The sequence below is a fragment of the Parus major genome, chromosome 3 (assembly GCF_001522545.3).
Source record: "Parus major isolate Abel chromosome 3, Parus_major1.1, whole genome shotgun sequence".
NCBI classification, from domain to species: domain Eukaryota; kingdom Metazoa; phylum Chordata; class Aves; order Passeriformes; family Paridae; genus Parus; species Parus major.
Genome location: NC_031770.1, coordinates 52,323,860 through 52,341,485, shown reverse-complemented (window position 1 = coordinate 52,341,485; position 17,626 = coordinate 52,323,860). Strand labels below are relative to the sequence as shown.

General features: G+C 42.0%; 1 protein-coding gene across 1 annotated transcript in view; it reads left to right on the top strand.

Annotated features, from left to right (window-relative positions):
• The window catches only part of PLAGL1 (PLAG1 like zinc finger 1), a 40,281-nt gene that overhangs the window by 3,869 nt on the left and 18,786 nt on the right, over positions 1 to 17,626 (top strand). The window contains exon 2 of the mRNA XM_015622736.3: positions 5,667 to 5,709. Within this exon, the coding sequence (XP_015478222.1) occupies positions 5,691 to 5,709 (19 nt within the window). The 5' untranslated portion in view covers positions 5,667 to 5,690. The remainder of the gene's footprint in view (positions 1 to 5,666; positions 5,710 to 17,626) is intronic.

The following is a 17,626-nucleotide window of genomic DNA, read 5'->3' as shown; positions in this document are numbered from 1 at the left end:
TTTACATTCACAAATAAGACTTACTTAGGGAGCTTCTGAAATGTTAGAAAGCCAAATTTCTGGATTGCGGACACAAGCTTTCATGTGTTGTACCGCACAAGATTTTTTGCTTAATCAAGGGAAAGATGCAGAATCCTATACATAAAGAAAGAGATGATGGTGACACAGTTTTTCTCTTTTGTAACTATAAAATAATACCATGACTTGAAAAAAAACCTCAAGTAATTGTAAAAGTACAAATTATTACTATTTTATGTTATAAATAAACTGATTTATAATTTCATCTATTTTGCCAGTGAGGGACTTTATATGTGGTAGATTAAAAATGCGCAGAATGTCGCTGTTGATCAGTGACATCAAACAAATCATGTTCCATGAGTTGTACTTAGTATGCAGTAAATCCTGATATTGAGGTACATGTGGGACCAACACAAACTTCAGAAAATCTGTGTAGGTTTCTTTAGAAGAAGATTTTGGCCATGTGTATTAATTTTTCCCTGTTAATACTCTGTCAGTCTTAAGTAATTCCTACATCTTTATGATTTTCTTTCTGGTTCATGAATTTGGGAGAAAAACTGTCAGCAGTTAGCCCAGCACAAGCACTAGCAGTAGCCAAAAGAACACAAGTAGGGACACTAGTGGAATGCTAATGCCATGTGATAGATGTGTTGTCTCCTGAAGGTGTTTTTTTCTGAGGGATTGCAACCTGAGTCATCAGGTGTGCCGAATGTTAGACCCCAGCAACTGATTTCTGCGGTGCCAGCAGAAAGAGAGTCCTTCCTGATTTAATCTCAGTGTAAGTAGGTTAAGTGTGGTTTTCCTGTCACATCTTTGCTTGTGAATTTTAGACATCTGCAACTTCATTACTTACCATAGATGTATTGAAAAAATACGTTTACTTATGTTTTACCTTTACTTAGTTAAAATATGATAAAAGGTCAGATAACAATGTCACTTACATGAGGCTGTTGTGAATCTATAAATGAGTTCTGGTGGGCATTCTTCTGAGTATCCAAGGAATAACAGTATTCCTTTTCAGCCACATGAGTAAGGTGGACAGGTAACTTCACATTGTGAGATTAGTCTTTTGGTGACTGGTTAACTGGTGCCTCTTTGGTGGGCAGCATGAAACTGAGGTACATTTGGGGGCTGTATAATGTCAGATCAGTACAAAGAGCATGCCTGTGTTGACAGTTGTCATTGTTTTTGGACATTGTTTTTATGTGGAAAGCAATGTCAGCAATTCTGTGATAACCTCTGAGGACTTGGTGGAGGCAGAAGCAGCCATGTCTCAACTCACAGTGGGCTCCTGATTCAGAATCTCTGATCCAGGTCTTTGTCTCTGCATGGCAGAGGTCTCTTTTTGGAGGCAGTGCGTTCTCTTGTTATCTACAGACGGCATCGTGTTAGAAGCACGAGGGTATCACCCACAGTGTGATAGCTTTTTCTGTTGCTGCCACTTATGACTCTTCCCACATCTGGGCCTGCTTTTCCCTTGGCTTTCTGTGGCATGATGCCAGGGAAGATAGATGTACATGTTCTGAAAGAGAGGTCCTTGGATGAGCTGTCACATGTACCCACGTGAGAATCCTTGAGTGTTATATGCAGGGCAGCTGTCTTGAACAAAACGTTGTAGTCTTATATTGCAGACATGGCAAAGGTCTTTCACGCAGCCGTTTCCTCTCTTCTCTTGCCATGGAATTTGTTGTCTGTGGTAAAAATGAGCTTCAAGGCCAGGGAAACAAGTGCTTTCTGGTGAAACCTCGTCATCCTCCTAGAATTCTGTGGTGACCTGCAGCAGCTGTAGGAGGTGGAGTCTTTGCTGCCTTTCTTGCTGCCTCCCAGTGTGAACCACTGGTGAGCAAGGAAGTTATCAAGGCCATTCCTGGCAGCCTTCACGGATGTCTTGTGCATCATGAACAGCTCCCTAGGTCCTGTGCAGGCTGGTTTTCCTTTCTGTGCATTTCCTTGTGGAAGTCACATTTCCTCTGGTGTAACAGTGACCTTGATCCTCGCTTTAGGTCCCCCTCATGAACCATACCTGGAAACTGCTGCCTGTTTCGTTACTTCCATGCCTTCTGCACCAGAACAGAGCATTGCCTTTCCCACTGTGGACTCCGGACATCTCAGAGCAGACCCACCCCCATCATATGTATCTATTCTGAGTCATACATGCCCACAGCGTGCCCACTAAAATCACTTATAAAACATAAAATGCATAGCCTGTGAATTTTTGGCAATGGTAGAGCAACTGAAAGTAACCCAAACCCTAAAATCCTGGCTCTTACACAAAATAAATTGTGACGTGTCCTTCTAGGCAGTGCAGAACCCATCTCCACTTCCTCTAACGGGTACAAACCACTTTCCACCTCCACAAAGCATTGAAGTTTCCATCATTCAAAGTGTCTGTAATCACTGCTTTTCTATCTCTTGACTGTTAACCATCTACTATACTCAACCCATCAAGTCCTCCTCAACCTGAATGAAAAAGCTCTTTTCCTGATACCTGAAAGTCTGTAAAAACCTCATTAGGCTTTGCCTCACATTTTCAAGTTTGATGTATGGGAAACATCCCCTACTCATCTTCTCTTCCTCTTCTGCCTATTCATTGATGAGAAAGGAGGATACTTAAGAGCAACTGCAAACCACTTCTTTTGACTGTGTGGGCAGCACAGCAAATTTGGCCAATATACCTACAACACTTCATCTAAAGGTCAATGTGGGACATGGCCAGCCACCTGAGTTTAGATGGACAAGTGACTGCTGTGGCCAGAAGCCACAAGGCACTGTGTCTCCTTGGCATGGTATGTGTGGCTGCTACAGCTCTGTGTGTGTTGGACCCCCTTGGTCGTGGGCAATACACTGCACAAGGGGTGCCCTCGTGCCCTTGAAGAAGGAGAGGGATTTATGTTATGGTTTTGTGCAGCTAGGATGACAGGCAGTTCTGGGTCCATGTTGAGGATAACTGCAGGTAGGAGCTGGCATAACTTATGAAGGAGTTTGTGGTTCTACTTAAACTCCCCTGCCCCTGCAAATACACTTTGTTGTACTTATCCTCACCCTGTCAGAGATAAGGTTGGAACCAGCTGTTGGAAGAGGAGCAGTTCCTTGTGGTGGTGCGCCTGCTGTTCCTGTGTTGTGCAAGTGGGTAGTGTTGCAGTGACTGGGGTGCCCTCACAGAGGTCTTCCTTCTTGGGCTGTAGTTTCTGTGCCCTTCCCAAGGGATGGACTTGGGCATTTGGGGTTGCTGTTGCTAACACTGTTTCATCATAGAATTGTACAGCGGGAAAAATTTCTCAGGTGTCAGTGGCCTGTGAAGAAAAATATTGTGGTGATTTACCTCCAAAATGACATCATAGAACAACTCAAACAGACCTTTATGGGGGTGTTCATGGACCACAGTGTCACTGTAACAAGGCTGGATGGAGGATGTGGGGGGGCCAGGGAGGGCATGGACTGAGGCTGCGCTTTCTCTGGAGAGTGCTGCAGACCAGATGTGTGACAAGGAAGGTATACTAATGACTCAAACCGTATGGGAGGGAAGAGCTTGTGTTGTGCTGGTTTATCAGGTAATTGCCCTGCAGATTGAATGCCAGCACAATTAAATAATTTTATCATGAATCTAGTTATTCCGTGGGGGGAATGAAATCTCTATTAGTTGATGGCATTGCTTTGACAGTGATAACATGTAGCCTGCTGTTTCTGGGGATGACAAAGGCTGGTGCGTGTACAGTCACATATGGATGCCATTAAAGTCCACTGTTCCCTCTGCAAGGGCTATATTTTTAGAAATAAACACCACAGACAAGAGTCTTGCTCTCAGCCAGAATGGCGTCAAACTGCAGAGTAGATTTTTTTCAGAAATAAAGTGTTTTCTGGATGATGGAAATCAGACTAGGACACTTGCTGCTTAGGAAACCTGCTGTCAGCATGCCTGTTTTTATCTGGAAAGAGGACTCACTGAATGTCCCTCTAGCATGGGGGCCCATGTACTGCAGCTTTCTCACAGCACAACTCAGTTCTTGCAACCAGCTCCAATTAGTTTGGAAGTATCTTACTATCACTGTATTTTTAAAAATGTAGTTTTTATTGGCCCATTTCAGTCAGCAACAAAATACTGTTGTCTCCATCAGAATCAGATTTTCGTAGAATGATTGAATAGTTTAGGTTGGAAAAGACCCTTCAGATCATCACTTCAGCCATTAACCCAGCACTGCCATATCTCTAAGCACCATATCTACATGTTTTTAAAATATCCACAGGAATGGGATATTCCCATGGCACTCTGTTCCAGTGCTTGACAACTCTCTCGATGAAGACTTTTTTCCTAATACACAGCCTAAACCTCTCTTGGCACAGCTTGAGGGCATTTCATCTTGTTCTGTCCCTTGTTACTTGGGAGAAGAGACTAATCCCCCCTGGCTACAACCTCCTTTCAGGGTGTGTGTACAGAGTCATAAGGTCCCCCCTGAGCTACCTTTTCCCCAGGCTAAACAAACCCAGGTCCCTCAGCCGCTCCTCAACAGCCTTGTTGTCCAGACTCTTCACCAGGTCTGTTTCCCTTCTCTGGCCCCTCAATGTCCTTCCTGCAGTGAGGGGCCAGAACTGATCACAAGACTCAAGGTGTGCCCTCACCAGTGCCAAGTTCAGGGGGACAATCCCTGCCCTGCTCCTGCTGGCCACACTATTGCTGATCCAGGCCAGGATGCCATTGGCCTTCTTGGCCACCTGGGCACAGCTGGCTCATGTTCAGCTGCTGTTGACCAGCACCTCCAGGTCCTTTTCTGCCAGGCCACCTCCCAGCTGCTCTTCCCCAAGCCTGAAGCGCTGCCTGGGGTTGTTGTGACCCAAGGGCAGGACCCGGCACTTGGTCTTATTGAGCATCTTTCATTCACCCTAATTCATACACACACACTCCCCTTTAAAAACTGCCTTAAAACTGCTTGATTTATACAGGGCATTAAATGGCATACACTGATGTGATTTGTACTGTTATTTGTGTGTTTCTTTACTAATAAATGCATTAATACTTCTATAGCTCCAAGTAGCCTTATTGAGTCATTGTGATACCCGTGTGTTGGGGATTGCTCAGACAGCTACAAAAAATTCAGACTCTACTCCAATGTGCTTATAGTAAAATTTCAGTCAAAAACCAGCAGATGAATGGGAAGGAAACAAGATGGTTTTCTTTTTCAGCAGAAAACCAAAAGTCTCCAGAAGTCCTTCAGGAGTGCAAATAAAATGTCTTGCCATATCTTTGGTTAATATTCTTTTTGACTCTGTGAGAGTTGGGACTGTTAGAAATATCAGGCTTAAACATAGAATAGCGTGCAGTGGGGTAAAATACATGATGCTTGAAAATTCTGTTGTAATTGATGCCTAGAAAATAAATAATAATAGAAGTTAATGAAGATGTGGAATACAGTGAACTGTTCTTAATTAAAATGCATTACATTAATATTGTCTGTTTACATGGTGTGTGAAGTGGAATCAGTTTTTCTTTTCCTCTACAAACCGAAGCTCTTCCTTTTTAGATTTCTGTAGATATGTTTTCCTCATTTCCTAAAGAACTAAAAGACTGTGCATGTGATTATTAGCATTAGATATAAACATGAATGGTCCTAGTTCAGGAAACTGATAATTCTTTTTTCATTTATTTTGTGTAGGTTTCCTTTGCCTGATCTGTAAACATGTCCACAGACCTGCTCTGTAAGTACATTTCCATCATCCCACAGTGATGTTTTTGTACCATATGTTTTTATGGGATTCCCAGATGTACTCATGATTGATGCCTTTCATCTGAAGTATAAAGTCTGCTTTTACATTTGTGTTTCTTCTGAGATATCTGTGGAACAATATTACCATTATAATCAACGGGATTATTCTTGGAATAAAGCATGACTTAATGTGAGTAAAATTGTAAAAATCTGGCTCAAATATAAGAACAGACTGGTTCATTGAGATTTAAAATTGCCATTCTGTCTAAAATGTTTTATCTATCTTTGGCACAAATACTATCCCAGATTACTAGAGTGATGTGCTCGGGGTTTTTTAATCATTTTGTGAATTTAACTCCTGTGCTTCCAAGACATGATTATCCCAGTCACATCCAAATCTCCTGCCTTATCACTATTATTTGTCCTTCTTAACAGACAAGTGGTATATGCTTATACTTTGCTGCCCACGTTTCCCCAAGACTTGCACTCTCTTGCTCCAGCTTAAGTTATCTGAAGCATTAAGCACATTTTTTCTGCTTATTGATCTGATCTACATGCGTTCTTTTGGAGTCCTTCCAGTGTCTCAGCTGCCTTTTTAAATCATTGCCTCACAGGCCTGCCCAGCTGCAAACTGTGTGATACGAGAGGGAAATTTCAGACACATTTTATCATTCTTCGGTACATCCTTAGAGGAACAAAGAAAACAGGACTGGGTTTTTCTTTCATTAATAACTACAATCAGTTAATACATATAAAACAATCTATGGCTTAATGGAAGATAGCAATTATATGTGGAGATCAAGTTATTTGTTAAAATGCATTTTTTAATTTTTTTCTGGAATATGACAATTTTGGAGCATGCTTAAATAAGATAAGATACAGAGAGAACTCTAAAATAAGGAATGTAATATGCCTGACTGTATTGTATGCAACAGGCAAAACTGTTATCAGGAGTGAAATATTAAAGAAAGCAGAGGGCAGGGTGGCAGCACAGGGGTCGTGGTCAAGACTACGCAACTGTACTCAGATGTTTGTCTGTTTTAGCAATTTTATGCCCTGGCAGTTTCGTTTGTCTTTTTTTCAGCTCAGCAACAGTGCCTTTCTCACGGTCTCCCTAATGATCAGGGTGTTAAAGAAGTTGTCACCTGAGTAGGGGCTGAAGGATTTGGGTGTGTTCTGCTCAAAGAAGAGAAGGCTTAAGGGGATCTAGTCATGGTCTTTCAGTACAAAAATTGTGGTTATGGAAAAGGAGTTTGAAGCAGCCTTTCCCCAGGCATGCACTTCAACAGGACAAGAGGCAATGGCCTCAAGTTGCTTCAGGGGAGATACTTGTGGATGCAAGGGGCATTTTCAATGGGGAATTGATCAAACATTGAAATAGGCTGCCCAGGGAAGTGGTGGGGTTGCTCTCACTGGAAGTATTTGAGATACAGCTTGACAAGGCCCTGGGTAATGCTATTATAGGGCCTGCAGTCAGCAAGCGTCTGAGCTAGTTGATCATTACAGGTCTCCTGCAACTTCAATAATTCTGCAGTTCTGTATTTCCTTGTGTTCTCAGCTATCTTCTGTGCAGTGAGCAGTCATCCCTTCCACCTGTCCTTGGTCTTCTCAGCACTGCACTGCTTGTTCTGTGTCAGGTCCTGTGGTACTTGCTCATGTTAGTGGGATAGACATTTGTCTTCTCACTTGGAGATGTGTTAGTAGCCCGGAGGCAGTACCAGTGCTGAGGGAAATTTGAGGTTCCAGCTGGTGGGTGTTTGTGACGGCCGGGTAGTGCCTTGGTGAAATGTCAGTGCACAGGAGAATGCTAAAGAATGACATGACAAATTTGTACAGGTGTGAATTGACTTCAGATCTTTATGTCTGTATCTATATAAATAAATATTGCAGGGCCAGCCTGTGAGCTCAGTACTAGTTTATACTAACAAGCAACAAACACTAGGGTGTGTGTGAGGGATAATATCTACCAGACTGTGTTCCAGGTAAGGAATTTGGATATAACCAAACTGTTTGTGGGGGAAAAGAGGAGATGAGGAGCATTTAGACACATGGAGCCGGTGCCAGGTGGTCTCAGCACCAGATCTCTGGCTCTTCCTGTTTAGCAGTAGACATGTAGTCTAACCACCAGTCCTTAAGCTTGACCGTGACATTGTCTTTTGCTAATGCTTGGTTCAATACAAGGTCAAGTTTTAGCATTGAAAGTCTTGTTCCAGGTTACAGTAATGAAGACAAAATATATAATTTAAAAAGTAAAAATCCTAACCAAACTAGAACAAACCCCCTTAAACTCCTTAGAAGAAAACCCTGCTGAAGTCCAGGGCAAATTGCACAAAGAAAATATCATGGTTGCACAATACAAGGGTTGCTGCAGCTAGACCTCAAACTTCAGCAGCTAAGTCTTCAAGCTTGTGGAAATAAATCAGAAAAGCCAACATTCCAGAGACGTTTCAGCACCATGAATTTGAGGTAGCAAGCGTTTCTCTGATTCAGATGGAGAAGCTAAAAAAAAAACCCCACGTTTATGCGAAGTCTGTCAGCTACTGAGGCTTGGCTGGTTGGGGAAGCAGCAGACTTCCCTTGGAGCTTGTTTTTCTTTTTATCCTTGGATGAACTAGTGTGCAGTATATTATGCTGCCTGAATGTAGGGGTTTGTCACGGTTAGCGCCGGGGGCTGTCCCAGGAATGTAGGAAGGCGATGGGTGTGAATGGAGCGTACAGCGGTCGGTGGGGACAGAGCCCGCTCTTGGGGAAACCTGTTGCTGCTCCTCTCAACCCAGCCGGCCAAAGCCAGGCAGGAAAGGAGGTGGGTCTTTGATCTCTTTGTTGTAGCTGCTCCCTGGGAATTTGCTGAAATCAATGCCCTGTTTTCCTGAAGAAATGAATGGCTATGCCTAACTAGCTTTGTGAAGCGCTGGGGAATTCACTGCTTCTGTTTATTGACAGCTGAAAAGGAGCACATGGTCCTGAATGGGTCCTCCTGGGGAAACAAAACAGAGTGGAGTTAGACTTAGTTGAATACGGCGGCATTTGGAAAAGTCTGCCGAAGGAGGATGGCATGGTTCCTTACACCCTGTACTAGCATAGCCTGACTTTTTTACTAAAATTGCCATTTTAAATAAGGTAAGGTTTGTTTTGATTTCCCATATGTGGTGCGATTATGAAATGTTTGCAGTTCTGTTCTTGAGTTCAAAACCAATGTTTGAGTTGTGTTCTGTAATGGGAAACACCTAAGTAACTCTTGTGCTGTTTCTAGCCTCTGTGTGAGTTCATTTGTTCTTTATCTAATAGTGATTAATGAACATGTAAAGTAATAGAAAATCAGTATTTGAGTCTTCCAGTTAGCCCTGAATATCAGTTATTTATGTGAGCTACGATATGCAATTTTTTAGACTTTTGAAAATCAGCTGAGTTGCATCAGATGATTTCTTAACTGGTACAGACTACTGTGTCAATACTTAGGCACAAGGCGGTGACTAAAAAGAGAGCCTGTCTGGCAGAAAATCTGTGAATCTTAAAATCCTTTGAAATGTGAGGATATATTTCCAAATCTCTGTTTCCATGTGTGGACTCAAGGCAAGAGGTAGACTCACCACTACGCTTGCTGTTGGCTTTAGGTGTGCATGGCTTTTTTGTAAAGACAGAAAAGGATAGCAAGAGAAGGATGATCATGAAGAAGCAGTCTTTTCATTGTGCGAGTTCAGTGCATTAGACCAAGGGAATTTGGTGTGTGATTCATATGTAAATTTTCTACTGGAAACAGGAGAACAAATTGCAAAGTTTCTATATTAGTTTCTTTGGTGACTGAAGGAAAAGATTTCTGGGCTCGTGCAGCTACAATTTCCAGGTGTGGCCCACTTATGATAGTAGGAAAAAAGTTAAGTAATGTCATTTATTCCTTTGTTATTTTAAGTGTAAGGGCAAGCTCAGAACAGAGTAATTGCTGCCTAGGGATTGCTGTATTTTTGTTGCAAACCCGATTAAAAGTGTCTGTGCATGGGTGCAGGAGTTTGAAAGCTCTCAAGCAGTCCCCTCATTTTGAGAGAAGTGCTTGGGAAGTTTCATGTTTTGTTGGAATAGTTTGTGTTCCTCAGTCTGGCATTTTTTCTTTGACTGATTTTGAGCTAGTAATCTTACTAGCTTTGTCTCATTTTGTGCTTTTCCCAGCAGATAACTTATTTGTTTTTCTTGGAAGAATTTGGGCTCCATATGCAAACATGCTTTCTTCAGATTACTTTGTGATCCTTAAAATGAAAATACGTTGCTTAACTTAGAGCATCAACATGTTTGCTCATGGCTTCTGCTGTTAAGTTTCCAAGATTTTCAGGGAGAAAAATAAAAAAATGCAAATGCATTTGTAATTTTAACTAATATGTGAAAACACTGAACTCAAGCAGGCAAATATCAAAGTTTGTGGGCTCTGTTGTCATTATTGTTATCCAAATGTGTCAAGACTGTTTTTTGACCTCACTTAAGTGTATTTATGCATGATAGGCACTGGAAGCCATTAAAATGTAAAGCTGAAGCTAATATAAAGTTAACATTTAAGTTGGATTGGAGATATATTTGTAGGTCGTTTTAGTGCTGTAATCTAGATGTGTTATGAAAATGTTGACCAGTGAGGGTTCCTGGGTACTTGTAATGGTGCAAATAGAAAAGAATCGCAGTCACGGAAGGCTCAGTTGATCGGGGCTTTTTTAGTTGGTGTAATGGGGAAGAAAGTGGATGATTCATGTGTGACACGGAAGGTGGCACTTGTTCCCTGTTCCTCAGGCGATAAGACAAGGCAGAGTGTGTTATGTTTAACTTACTGGACTGGAAGAAGCTTAGGCAGAAGTGAGTGGGGAGATGTGTAGGGGTGCTCTGGCAGGACAGTTGTCCCTTTGCCTCTTCTAACATCTTCATAAAATATGAAATTGTTTTGACCTATTGACAATGTTGAAGTGGAAGAAGTATAAAGTATTTAATTTCTAACCAACAGAGTAAAACATACCAAATACAAGGTGAGATATGTAATCATACACAGCTTTAAGTAAATATGTATGTTAAATAACCAGAGTTATATAAATATGTATTTGAGGAATGGTGCATTTCCCCCAAGGTGATGCCTTTACCATCTGTTGACCTTGTTCTTTGAGCTAGGAAAGTATGAAAACAGGGACAAATTCTTTGCAACTTTGCATAGCAAGACTGCTTCTTTGATTCATGTAATAGAGACTACTGCTATTTGTGTGTGTGTGTGTGTGACTTCTGCAAATAATTTAAAGAAACTACAGATCGATCAGAAATCTATAAAAGGTGTTCAATTTTATCTCAAACTGAGATGACTGTCAGCAGAATAAATAGAGCTGTATGGAGATACTTTGTAATCTGAGTTGAGAGCTTAATCTATAGAAAAAACCTGCAGTTTTTTTAAACTCATAAATTTTTCCAACCGTCCTGCAATTCTCTTATAATAATCTATAATCATGTACTTTGTATTTCTGTGTATTACAGAAATACAAAGTCCTTATATCTCAGGAGAATAGTTATTGTGAGGAAAATGTATTATACTGTTGTCTGATTTGTTGCTGCCAATCTTATTAGCTTTTTTTAGTCAGTCTCTTAAAAAAGTGCAGGTAGAAATAATTTCTTTATTACAGTATCAGTCAAGACATTAGCTAATTATCATATGGTTTCCCCATAAAAATATTTTTGTAGAAAAAAAGAAATAAATGTTGGATCTTAGGAAAAAGAAAACAAATGAATTGAAACACAGATGCAATACTTGTACATGTGAGTATTTTTTCACAGGAATTAATTTTTGTGTCTGTTCAGCAGCAGAGCTTCCCAGTGCCTATGTGGGTTTTTTTAAAGAAGTCACTTCATGCTTTAAAAGAGGAGGATAATTTAACAGGGTCATAAAGGCTAAGGATGAGAGTCTCCTACCCATTTTGTTCCCAGAGAGGCTGGGAATCAAGCATGCTTTTCCTGTTGGAAACGAAGCAAGGAATAACAGAAGTTTTCTGTTATGAAGTGGATGCACAGTAAGAACTAAAGCTGTTCTGCTAAGCTGTTAATGACCCTTCATTTACTAAAGTCAATGCTTTTAAAAGGCAACTCCATCATTTCAGTATTTTAGATATGTACTTTAGGGTTCATTGATTAAAAAAAAAAACAACTTTTTTCTCTTGGGCAAGTGGGAATATCAGTAGGAAGTTTGGATGGCTCACTGAGAAAGTGAACTTATTTTCCAGTATTATTAATAGCTTCCACTGAATGTAATATTGACTGGAGTGTTCGTTCAGGACTCCAAGGTTTCGGTCCTGACCAATCTTAAGTGTACATGTATTCACTTCTCCACATGGACTTCTTTCTTTCATAATGGCTACTTGCACATCAGTGGAGCCATGTGCACAGACTAATGATACCTGCAGAAGTGGGTCCTGGGGTGCAAACACTGCACTTTGATTCCCAGTAGCTGCATTTGCTTCATGTTACAATTTCCTCTAAAGACATCAGGTTCTGCAGCCACAGGATGAGTACGGTACCTCTTCGTTCTACATGCCATGCTTCCTCTTTGCATTCTACTGCAAATTCGTATTACCTCCTCCAAAGTGTGTCTGCTTGCCTGGTTCTTTCTCCCAGTAAGCAGCTGGAGATATATCCCAGGTGCTAGTCTCTTTGCTGGCAAAGTTCCCACAAGTCCATGTTGAAAGTCACCAGTGGAATATGAAGGATTGATTTGGACTGGTTTCCTTAGGAGAGGGAGCTTTTGTCACCAAGTTTTCCATCAGTCTCCTTCACACAACATCTGGACTTGGTGGCCAGTAGCAACCAAGTTCAATGAAGGAGAGAGAGACACAATCGAAGGTTCCCTTTTAAGGGAATGTTGCAAGGCTTGGAAATACTTCAACTGATCAATACTAAGCTTTACTCATTATAATTGTTGCACTTCCTTTATCAGAATTGAAACCGTGGTGTTGACCTGCCATCAATAAAACTGCTGACAGTATTAATCCATTAATGTGGAATGTGTGTGCCTGTGTGCATTTGTATTTATACATACATGCATTTAGGAAGATGTATTATATGGGTTTTTTCCTGCTGTTATAAAGATGGAAGATTCTGGTGTCTGTGTTGAACTGCCACAGTAGCATTCACATTTTCCACTAAAATGTCTGACACTAAAATAAATCAACTGTCCTGCCAAAAATCTCCCCAAAAGAAAAGTGCTTGAGATATATGAAATATTTCTGCTCTGGTAGGTAGAATCTGTGGCGTGGGAGATGCAGATTGGGGGTTCCAACGTGTGGCCCAGGAGCCACAGGGTGCTTATGAGCAATTTGAGTATGACTCTCTTGGATGCTGTTTCTGTGACAGGGAGATTTTAATCTTCCTGTCTGCAGTATAGAAGCAGCACAGTTGGGACAGTGCTAGTGAAGACCTAAAGTGAACAGAAGATGCCACAGCCTTGCACCAGGTCAGACTGCTGCTGGGGAGGGTGGTCAGAGTACAACAGGAGGGATTCCCTCTCAGAGGGCTTTTTGCTGGGAATTTCATGCGACCATGCTATGCTGACTCAGGTTCTTACTCATAAAAAATAGTAGTTGTTTCTGTGAGTTTGCTGTTAATCTCCTTCCTTGTTTCTGGGTCTAATTTTATATGACTTCATACCAAGACAGTGGAGGGAGAGGGAAGAAGGAAAAAAAAAATCCTTTGAAAATCCAACTGCATTTTTCCATATGATTGTCCAAAATGTACTCAGGTTTCAGCAGAGAGAGAAGTCTCTTTGTTTGTGCTGATTAGAAGCTATTACATGTAAACTATGGGAGGTGACTTCACTTGAACTGTGCTCATTTATGTATATATATTTATGTATATGGGTTCTGATAACAACCAAATCCCATGTGGTGTACTGGAAATGTGACACGTAAGTTTTATCCCAAGAATAACCAGAGAATGATTATTTTTTAAATTAGCTTTCAATCAATCAATGAGTTTTTTGACCTCAGATCATTTTTAGATGAATGAACATACCAAGAACTTTGATAAACTAGTTGCAGTGAACTTTGCACCTACATACTTTCCCTCCTGTTTGGTTTTTTGGTGGGTTTTGTTTTTTGGGGTTTTTTTGTGTTGTGGATTTGTTGGAGCTTTTTTCTCTTTTAGTTTTGCAGGAAAGATGTGTAAGTTACTGCCTTTTCAGGTGCTCAAACAGTGAAGGTAACTTTTTTCTGTGAAGTTCCTAAGATACAGCAGAGCACAGGTATGCTTTTGCTGCACAACTTTCATGGGAATATGCTGAAACTGCTGAATTCCATAGCCCAGCCATGTTCCTTGAGGTTTCTCCAACTGTTTTGCTATTCAGAGTCGCTAGACAAAATGAGCATGGTAGAAAGCCTCATTGGGATTGGTGTGACTGACTTTTTATGGAAAGCTGTTTAAATTCCTTTGGGCTATGCCTGCTGTATAACTTCATGGCCACCAGGTGAAAGACTTACTGTTCCCACATGAGCTTGATTATCATAATGATGACACCCTATTAGGAATTAGTAATGTGTGTGTAACAAACATCACAGTGTTTGTTACCTTGTATGTGTTTGCATAACAAATAGTTTTGCAGTTTGGAAGAATTTACATATTGAAACTTATGTCTGACAGAAAAATGCACACATACTTTGTGTTAGGTTTCTTTACAGTCAGATAAGTGCTGAGCCACCCTTCTAGAGGCATTCTTCCATAAGAACAGCTGGTCAGGATCATACTGCTGTGAGGAAGAAGCAGGTGCCTTGACAGATGATCTCCTACCACTGAAAACCCAAGGGTTTACTCTCCTTCCAAATCTTCATTCTTCTTGGGAGCAAAGACAAGCACAGGGAGGATGGAGGTGAGGTGAGGGAGGCTGTCACGGTGAGTCCGTGTCTGGGTGCCTGAGGGCCAGGCTCACCTGCAGTGCTGGGTTTTAGGAAATCAGCTTGACCTGCTGGTCTGACTGAATGTATGGGGTGGGGTGGCAGTAAGGCATGTTTGCTGTTCTCTCTCTCTCTGCCTCTGTCTCCAAATATAGTAACTCATTTTTAAAGTTTTACATTTTAGTAGAGTGAAGTCATGTTCCCATGAATATGTTTAATGTTCAGAATGATTTCTGGGATGTTTGCAAACCACCTACCATTCCCCTTCCCAGGGAGGGGGCCCCAAGAGCAGTAGGCATTTATGTGCAGGGTGCCACTAATGCCTGGGCAGGACCAGGACTCCTCCTCGCCCTTCACCTCTGTCTCAGGAGTTCCCATCCTCTCACCAGAAACCCTGGGCATGGCAGCACAAGGCCTTGGTAAGGGGCCCATATTGCCCCAGCAGCATGTCCACACTTTCTGTGCTGGTGCCACCAGGTAGAGACTGCAAGGCTTCAGGGTTTCCACGTGTCAAACACATGGGAACTCTCTGCTTGAAATCTAAAGTTTCCCTCTCAAGCAAACTGGAGTAAGTCTGCTTTATTTTAATTTTTTTTTTTTTCTTCTCCTTCCTTGAGAGGGTGGTATTATTTTGGGTGCAGGGTTATGGAAAACACTGCACCTGCTTCCCAAATAATACAGTGTCATGCACAGAAGTGCATATTTCTTCATAGTGAGGTTCCTTGATTTATTTTTTATTTTTTTCCATGCAGAGCTGAGCAGCTGTACATCTCTGCTAATACAAGGTTTTGGTGTATAACATAGAAAAGATATGAAAAGAAGACATTGAGGAAATGTTCACCCATTTTGGTGCTGGACTAGGGATCAGTTTTTACAGTTAACAAGGCACAATCTGTAGACAGTTTAGCATAACAAAATACCCAGAATTGATGGGATTTGAACAAAATTATTCGGAACTCTGGTAATTATAACAAATTCTACTTCAATATAAATAGAATCAATTATTAATCAGTTAAAAATTAATTTTGCACATCAAATTTAGGATATAAGGCTTCTTTCATAAACGTTTTTTACAGAGAAAATGTGTGTCAGTGGCCCACAATAATGGGAAAATAACTTGTGATTAACTGTTTGCTAATTGAGTACTTTGAATTTTTTGCCAAATAAATTGTAGAACAAGGATTTCAAGCTTTTCCAGCACAGAGTGTTGCAGAACAAACCTCAGGCTGGAAATCCTCATGCACCTTTGGTTAAGAGAACCAAGACTGGCATGTGCATCTCAGGCAGAAAATATCCAGAAGGTGTTTTTGCAGTGCTCCTCTCTCTGAAAGCTCAACATGGCTAACGGAGTGCTACAGTTTTACTCCAGAATAAATTACTGTTGTTTGCTATGCAAATCTTATGATTGTAATTAGGCTAGGATTTGGACTGCTGTGTACACTGATCTTTGTTCCCTCTGCGCATGGGAGCTAATTCTAATACTGCAAAACAGCGCAGCGAATGCCAGGGTCTGCTCAGCCTCTGATCATTTCTCACAGGATGCATTTGCTCCAAGTGGACAATTGAAAAGGAATGATTTACCTCTGCCTTCACAGGGAGCATAATTGCACCACGGGCATCTTGTGGGCCACTGAAATGTTCAGGTACTGTGAAGTCTTGTTTGAAAGCGGGGGTCAGAGAAAACGCAGGGAGGAGGTCCTGATAGGCATCTAGTTTTTAGCAAACTGCTTTTAAAAAGTGATGTTCTGCTGCTGATTGGTTAAGGGTCTGGTGGCATGTGTGAGCTATCACGACAGTGATTGCAGTTCCTAGTATGGCTATGTATAGCTCCCGTTATCTGTGCAGCAGGGCTCTGTGTAACCGCAGCCCGTGGCTCCTTGCCCACACTAATGAGCTCTCCCCGAGGCCGGGCTTGTGCCTGTGGGGGTGGCACGGTGCTCCAACCGTGCTGCTGTTTTGGAAACCAGTTTGTTGACTGTGCTCAAGTCCAGCTTGCCCAAGCTGCCGTGCCAGCTTGGCTACCGCTGGCTGCGGGAGCTCGTCCCAGTGCAGCGTGGCTGGCCCTAGAGCTGTCTGGAGGACGAGGCAGCTGAGGCTGCCAGGCTGTAGAGGCTGCAGCAAAGGAAAGCTGTCACCTAGACCTGGACTGGGGCGAAGCACCAGCATGGTGAGGACGGTACAGGTGAGCCACACTCACAGCCCATTCTCCTCCCTGGGAACACAGCTACCAGTGTCCAGTCAGCTCACGCGGTGGGAGTGCGTCCTGCGGGCAGCGGCTCTCAGTTTTGTGATGACCCAAAGAGCAGGGGAAAGACAGGGGTTGGCTGCTGCCAACCATGCCTCCCAGTATGCAGGAGAAGTGGGGGCAGAGGCATTCAGGGGCAGGGGTACCAGCTGGGGGTGTTGGGGAGATGTACCCTTCTCTTAGCCCCTCCAGAGGTGGTTGGCGGGGTGAGCACCTCATCCTTGCAGTGGCGGTGGTGGCTGCACACCTGGCCAGAGCCTGCACCTGCAGCAGGGCTGGGCTTTTCTGCACGCCTGCCTCCCCACTGCTGCAGAGAGGTGCAGCAAACTAAAAATCCTAACAGCTACAAGATCTATTAGTTTTTACAGTCTTATCTACGTATAGCTAGAAAGACATTATTTGGAATTTTTTCAGAATCATTGCAAGGACTGAGGAAGAATGAAGAAGTACTCTCTGGGGAACAATATAGCATTGTTTTTCTAAGGATATAGTTAATGACTCGAGCTGGTTTTTAACAGCTTGTAACTTCTGTAAATCTTGTTTATTTCTTTTTGTTGCCTACTCATCTAAATCACAACAAAGTAGAGGAATGGTGGCAGTTTTACTTTTTCTTGCATGCTTGCTCATGACCTCGAATCCATTAATTTTATTTGGGTAAATACAATTTGAGGGAGCAAGGAAACAGAAAAAGTGTCGAGGTACCTAGCAAAAAGAAGAAGAAATGTATGCCGAAAGTGATTTTTCTGACCAAGTGTTTTTCATTTCTAGTGCTA